This window comes from Bombus bifarius, unplaced genomic scaffold (assembly GCF_011952205.1).
Source record: "Bombus bifarius isolate JDL3187 unplaced genomic scaffold, Bbif_JDL3187 scf7180000007992, whole genome shotgun sequence".
NCBI lineage: Eukaryota > Metazoa > Arthropoda > Insecta > Hymenoptera > Apidae > Bombus > Bombus bifarius.
Genome location: NW_022884373.1, coordinates 3370269 through 3377329, shown reverse-complemented (window position 1 = coordinate 3377329; position 7061 = coordinate 3370269). Strand labels below are relative to the sequence as shown.

General features: G+C 30.2%; 2 protein-coding genes across 2 annotated transcripts; one reads left to right on the top strand and one right to left on the bottom strand.

The window, feature by feature from the left end:
* The first annotated feature begins 1031 nt into the window (after positions 1 to 1031).
* On the top strand, positions 1032 to 4257 carry LOC117205614 (Hermansky-Pudlak syndrome 1 protein homolog). The gene is made up of 8 exons (XM_033444221.1): positions 1032 to 1415; positions 1649 to 1914; positions 2028 to 2497; positions 2572 to 3202; positions 3305 to 3449; positions 3513 to 3626; positions 3694 to 3779; positions 3848 to 4257. The coding sequence occupies exons 1-8, from the start codon at positions 1296 to 1298 to the stop codon at positions 4023 to 4025; spliced, it is 2010 nt and encodes a 669-aa protein (XP_033300112.1). The 5' UTR covers positions 1032 to 1295; the 3' UTR covers positions 4026 to 4257.
* LOC117205615 (BRISC complex subunit FAM175B-like) lies at positions 4191 to 6913 on the bottom strand. Its single transcript, XM_033444222.1, has 7 exons — positions 6774 to 6913; positions 6519 to 6691; positions 6276 to 6366; positions 5881 to 6193; positions 5659 to 5799; positions 5240 to 5564; positions 4191 to 5171 (listed from the first exon to the last, which is right to left on the bottom strand). Exons 2-7 carry the CDS (start codon positions 6603 to 6605, stop codon positions 4731 to 4733), a joined length of 1398 nt encoding a protein of 465 aa, XP_033300113.1. The 5' UTR covers positions 6606 to 6691; positions 6774 to 6913; the 3' UTR covers positions 4191 to 4730.
* Between the last annotated feature and the right edge of the window lie 148 nt (positions 6914 to 7061).

Below are 7061 nucleotides of genomic sequence, written 5' to 3'. Positions count from 1 at the left end.
AATGCCCCGCAACAAAGTCATTTATTTACGAGTCAGATTTGTCAAATTCCTAGAAAATCTGTGTTCAAGGATAAATATGTTTCTAATGACGGGAATATCGTCTGATAATATCGTCATAAAATGATGATCAGTAAGCGATTAAATAAACACGTTTTATTTAAATGAAGCAGATAAAAGTGTAGAAAAATGATGATAAAGAAAGCCGAAATAAAAGTACTGATAATGATGAGTTGACGCGAGGCATTCTTGCTCCACAAATTTCATTAGAGGTAGGGATCTTGCAATATTTTGCACCAATAGGAACGCTCGATTTTCCTATGTATGAGCGCGGGAAAATTTAACCTGATCAAATAGACAAATTGATTAAATTGATGAATAAAAAAGATATAATAATATTTAAGATAATATGTATTAACGATTATGAATAATATTATGTTCTTAATGAAAAATCGTCATGTGTTATACGAATATCTACATATCAATTATTAAATAAAATATAATGGAAAAAATAAGGTAAAAATTGCTAAAATAAATCAAATGTCACCAATTAATTTTGCATCGAATGTCATTGTCTCCATTAATTGTCACAATATTACGCCTCTATTCTTTTAGGATCAACACAAAACATAACCAAAGATTTAGAATTAATGTATAAAGCTGAACTAAATATGTAAAAATGAAGCAAACTCAAACTCTGCCTTCTATTTTTAGTTTCTGCAATTCTTTCCGAGTTCTTACAGAATATAAAATTCTATACCCCGTTTACGATTGTAGGATATCCTATTCTATAAATATTTTATTTATAATTTGATAGAAGATTCCAATTTTAACTCAAATCTATTGAATCGGCAAGTATATTAAATAGCATGTAGCATACGACACAAAAATGGTAAGGGATCAGGTGATTCCCAAAACATAGGACACAAAAGAACATCACGTGTCATATATATTTGTGATAAAACATTTGTACAGGAGTGTTCGAAATATGCGCTAGAACAGACTTCGACTAAGAGACATCTAACGTACAATCGAAAGATACGTAAAGTAGGTAATCATCAACTTCATCGCTCGTATTTTTATATCGCAAATCTAATTAAACGAGTCTTGTTATAAGTAGTCGCGCACGAACAGTGATCGAAATGACCAGGCTAGAGTACTGGGAATATTAGGCAATTACTTGTCATTTAAAAATGTTTTTGTCAATCGAATCAGCACGAATGTAAACATTAATGTATTGTTAAATATTGATTGACAGAATCGTGTAATAACGGAAGTATTTTTGATTAAATTATAAAATGAAGGGTATTTTGATCTTCGATCATTTAAACGACGTTCTTTTTACAAAATGTAATAAAAAATTCGCGAATCATATACAAAAATTAGCGAAAATTCAAGGACTAATTTTCGAAAACAAGGTAGGTCTCTACCAAATTTTGCAAGACTTTATATAGTAATTTAAATATCTCTGCTTTGAAAGTTTTTAAAGTCAAGTATATTTTATACTGTTTCAATTCCACAAATATTTTTCTGGAAAAATAAAACTATATGCTTCCAGATAAATTGCATAATACTAATATATATTATATTTACAAAGATTTTTATATTATATTATATTTACAAAGACACTACAAATTTATGTCTTGTACAGAATGTAGACAATGAGGATTCAAAATTAAATCCAAATGTCATAATTCAATTATTCGCACCTATTGTCACATCCCAACATGTAATGGCTTCTCAGTTTGGAAATTCTTACACTTCAATGAGATGTCATGATGGCACAAATATGGTGTTTGATGAATTTATGGGATATACATTCATTTACATATCTACAGATGAAGTAGAATTAATGAAAAGAACATTAGGAGTATGTGTGGCAATTGTGAGGCATGTTTGTGGACCAGATGTTGCAGTGTAAGTTTAAATATCATTTATAAAAAAAATTACTTCAAAAAATGGAAGAGTAATTCTATATAATATTATAATTAATATTAATTATATTAATATATATAATAATTTAATTTCAGATTAAAGATAAACAGACAGAAAGTCTGTTTAGTTTCATGTCTGTTAGATGCATGGGTGCATTTAAGAAACTGTGAGCAAAGTATGCTTACAGAAGCAATAGAACAGCTATCAATAAACACAGACCTGGGTGTATCAATACTAAAAGTGTTGCACGATGCCTGTGACAAATTAAAGGCACAATCTGAATTTTCCAATGTACACATCTTGATACTAGTGGAACAAAAATTTCTTTCATTATACTCCAGTAAAAATGCCCATGATTTGTACGCTTCTGATATATTGCTGATGATGCTTATGTGTTGGGTAGTTAATCAGAGAAGGAAAGGGGATACCCAATCTGCAATAAGTGACAACAATGATGATTGTACTGATATTCTTCTACCTGAAAACAGTTCGTCTAAAGAGGAACAAATAACTTTTGGATCGAAGCTTTCAAATCCTACTTCAGAAGATATTTCAGATTTGTTTAGTATGGTCTTTACTGCTATAAGATGTTTACATAATTTCATTGTTATTATTTACTAATATGTTACTTCGTTATAGGAGGATCAAGAGAATCTTCCATCAATGAAGGACTTTATTTGTCATTGCTGGATGATGATTTATACAGTAATTTAATTTTACTTGGAACCGAACATGATTACACTACTAACGCAGTTCATATTTTTGAATTAGCAGATGGTATCAATCTTATCATGATAGTAGAAGTGGCTAATCTTGCCACATCATCAGGATTGTACGATAGTTTCCATTATATGAATATTATAAATGGTTTGCAACTTCAAAGAGATATTGACGAATTAAGACCCGCATTTGAAAATTTCGACTTAGCAATGAAAAAAGCTTTGGATGGAATTAAGAAAAATAGAGCTAACGTCAGTAATGATGTTGATATGTGTCAAAGAAGATTGCAAACAAAGTGGGAATTTGTCCGAAAAAAATATATGGATCTATTAAGATCTAGAGATCCGGAATCCATTCTTCAAATTGAATCAAATATGTCAGGTTTCATGGATAATTTAAAAGAATTATATCGATTAATGTGTTTCGACAAAAGCTTCTTAAAGCAGGGCGTTGATGTACTTACGACAGTAGGAAAACTCGTTCGTCAAAAGCTGAATGATTTTAGCGATTTCCTTAAAGTAAAAGCACTCAAGAACTTTACTCTTGGATCATATCCTTTCATAATTATATCTTCATATATTTGTATTATCTTTTTATTTTTCCTTATAAGTTAGATAAAAGAAATATACATCCTTAATGCCATATAATCTACGAGAACTTCCCTAACCATCAACAAATATCTAGAAGAGTTTCCAGGCCTTGTGCACTTCATCTATATAGATAGAGTCACCCATAGACTGATTGCTCCAACACTGGATTTCACAAACCCTGAAACTCTTACTCTTACAACAAAAAAGGTAATTTGTTAGAAGTTCAAATAAAATTAACGTACATAGAGTAGTTAAGAATTGTTTTTATAGATATGGAACATGGTTAAACAAAGTAGAATTCATTTGGAAGAAGGACATTTATCAGTTATGTGGAAGGATACAACATTTAATTATGCTTACTTCTTGTGGTTTGAAGACAGTTCTGTAAGTAAATAATTTTAAGGCAACAAAACATTGCTACCTTAAATATATTGTTATATAATATTTTCAGGGATCGCCAGTGAAATGTAAAGTTTATTTGAATCATGTGTTGAAAACTTTTCCAGTACCCGGTATATTTTGTGGCGATTATTATAGGTTTGTACTAACGGTACTGAAATATTTGTCTTGTGAATTCTTACTTGACTTATTTTATAATTTCGTAGAAAACTAGCGGAGACGTGTTTCCCTAAACTGTCTCCCAATAAAATCAGAATTTATGAGCTTTATTGTGTTCATCTCGGTTTGGCAACATCGTCGTGTGTATTAGAACATTCAAGAAGACTTGCGGCTACGATATGGGAGGTTACAGGTGTTCCAAATAATCCGGCTGACATACTGTAATAATATTTCTTTAAAATATTTATATACAGATAGAGGTTCTGCGCTTATGCGCGTTACATTACAATTATTATTTAAAAAAAGAGAAATATTTATGGAATTTTTAATTATTTACAAGTACTTAATATATGTATTAATTTGTTATTTATAAAAGATGATGATGCAAAATATTTGTATTTATTTTATACATCAAATACTTAATGTAATGGCACAATTTAAAAAAATGTACAAAAAAACAACATGTGCTGTATACTTTTTTCTCAATTTCACAATTAATTTAAGAGCATAGAGCATTGCAAATATTTGACATATATTGGATATATTATTAAAATAGAACAAAAAAGTGGTAATGCGAATGAGAACATTTTTTTAATATAGAACATCCAGAAAAACGCATATTAGAAACTATTCAGTACTTCAGTCTATGATGCCTCTCCACTTTATAATGCACAGATTCGATACTATGAACATGACACAATACCGTTTTATATATCTCTGTAAGATTAAGATTTTCTAGAAATAGACCAGTCTGCATATAATACAAACATGATCAATTCATATTATATTTATATTTTAAAATATATATTTACATTGCGTGTAGCATAAGCGCTCTAAAATCTTGGTTGATTTGTTTTTGTAGAAATTGTTCTATAAATAGAGCGTTATAAAGCTTTTGGAGTGAATTAAAAATAAGGAAACGATTTTTATTTAATGATTATTAGTTGTATCCGATTTACGTACACTGTCTACTTTTTTCTTCGTAATCTGATTGTAAGACATTTGAAGGGAAGTATTTTGCACACTGTTTGCCTCAGATGATTCTGGGCCTGAAGTCCTTCTAGCTTTTTTCAGTCCTATGTAGTCTTGTAGCAATTTACCTCTGCCCCTTCCAAAACCACTTACGTTCGTTTCACCTCTACAGATCGATTCTTTCACGATTTCTGATTCTACATTAGAAAAACGCCTGTTCTTACTTGATACATTTTCTGTGACATTAACTTTTATTTCTGAAACCGAATTTATAGGTGGTGGGTCTTGATTCGGACTGTTCATTATACTTGTGGTCGATCTCTTCGATTTATCTTGATCAACATTTTGTTCAGTACATGTTGCTGAATTCTTCGGTTTATGAGCAGTCATTGTTTTACTCTAAAACAAAGTAATAGTAAATTTGCGAAAATATACAGAAAACAGTTTGGTTGTTACAATATACGTACAGGTGCAGTAGAATGGTCCTTTATGGTACGAGATTCTTGACAAGTATCATCTAAAGGTTCAATTCTGGATGGAGATGTTTTCCCTGATTTCTGTCTTGCGTCCGTAAATTCATCTTTTTCAGACTCATAGGAATCAGTTACATTATTTGAATTACCATTAACTTTTGTCTTTTTGATAAGCATGAATTCCTTAACTTGTCTTTCAAGCTCTGCTACTTCAAGATCAGACTTACATAAGTCTGGTATTAATTGACTCAAATGCTCTTCAGCTGCTTTTTGTATAGTAATAGCAGATTCAACAGCAGATGTCTTGGTTAAGTCCAAACTAAAAATAAATAATTTCAAACGACGATGTGGAATATTTTCCTATGATGCAAAAAATCAAAATCATATTTTTATAAGATCATATTCAAACTTACTTTAAAGAGTCTATAAACTTAGTAAATACATCTGGCATATCAGATGATTTTTTGGTAGGAGTAGGTTTATAATCTGAACCTTCATGTGCAAATGAATTACTCCCTAAGTTACTTATTCGTAAAGGAACTGGTTCAAATGTCCTATAATAATCAAATTATTTATAAAAACAAAACTCTTAAAAAATAGCATTGTACAAAAATTATTGTAGTTAGAAAACATACCATTTTTTTTGTCTTAAAAAGACATGTTTAAATTTGTATGTTCCCTTTTCACTACTCGTCGAGGAACTTAATAAACATGTAACAAAAAATTCTTCTTTGCAACCATTTTCATTGGAAAAATATGACGAGAATTCTTTATGCAATAATTTGTCCCTAAATGTAGGTATCAATGCTATATCTCTTCTGAAGTGGAACCAACCTATCACTTGTTTACTCTTATCACGTAAAAAGTCCCTTAACTTTTCCTTATTAATTTTGCCAATAGAGTTGTGTAAGGAATCTGGTAATGGACAAGTTACAACAGCCTCAATATCTAAAAATGTCAAAATATTTTACTATAGGACAAAGAAAAATGTTTACGTCACTGAGATAAAACAGCTATTGAATATACTTACTACTGTATATTTTCACTGTTTCTACTTGATTGTATAAATCTGTGTCCGTTTTCCTAACAAATTCAAGTGTTTCTCCTAGCAAAAAGCCCATCTAGAATACGGAGAATTCAATGTTTTCAATTTCCTCGTTCATTAGCTTAGATTATTTTGAGGTTAAGACGCTATATTTCATAATCTAAATGCGAATCATCATGTTAAATGATAAGGCATTATTGGCGATAATGTAAAAAAACATTTTTTTACCTGGGTCCCACTGCTACGAACATTTTCATAAAACAATAATGATAGAGCGGGACCTGAAATTGTAATGAGAAAATCACTATCCGCCATGTTGACAATTAACTGTTATCCGTTTTGCAATTTTGCTTGCACTTTCTATCGTTACGTTTCCTCGTTATGTCGCATAACATGTGTATCTGTAATAATAATAATAATAATAATAATTCACGTTATTCGTTTATTGCGATAGCTGAGTTATTGAGATATTAGAAATCCAACAAGATTTGATAACAACGATATATCTTACGATCGTCAGTTTACGCGTCGGTATTAAAATAGTCTTACAATGTTTATATTTACTATATGTCACTATCAACTCTGTACTGCAATATTTATATAATTATTGTTTATATGCATAAGTAGGAGTGGAATAATTTATAAGTATCTATAAACACGCTGGAGCAAAGCTTCAAGTTACAAATCACGATCGAAACAGCGGATCATTCGATCAGAATGAACTAAAGATTGAAACAGATGAATCCTATATTTTAGATCTCAAATGTTTCA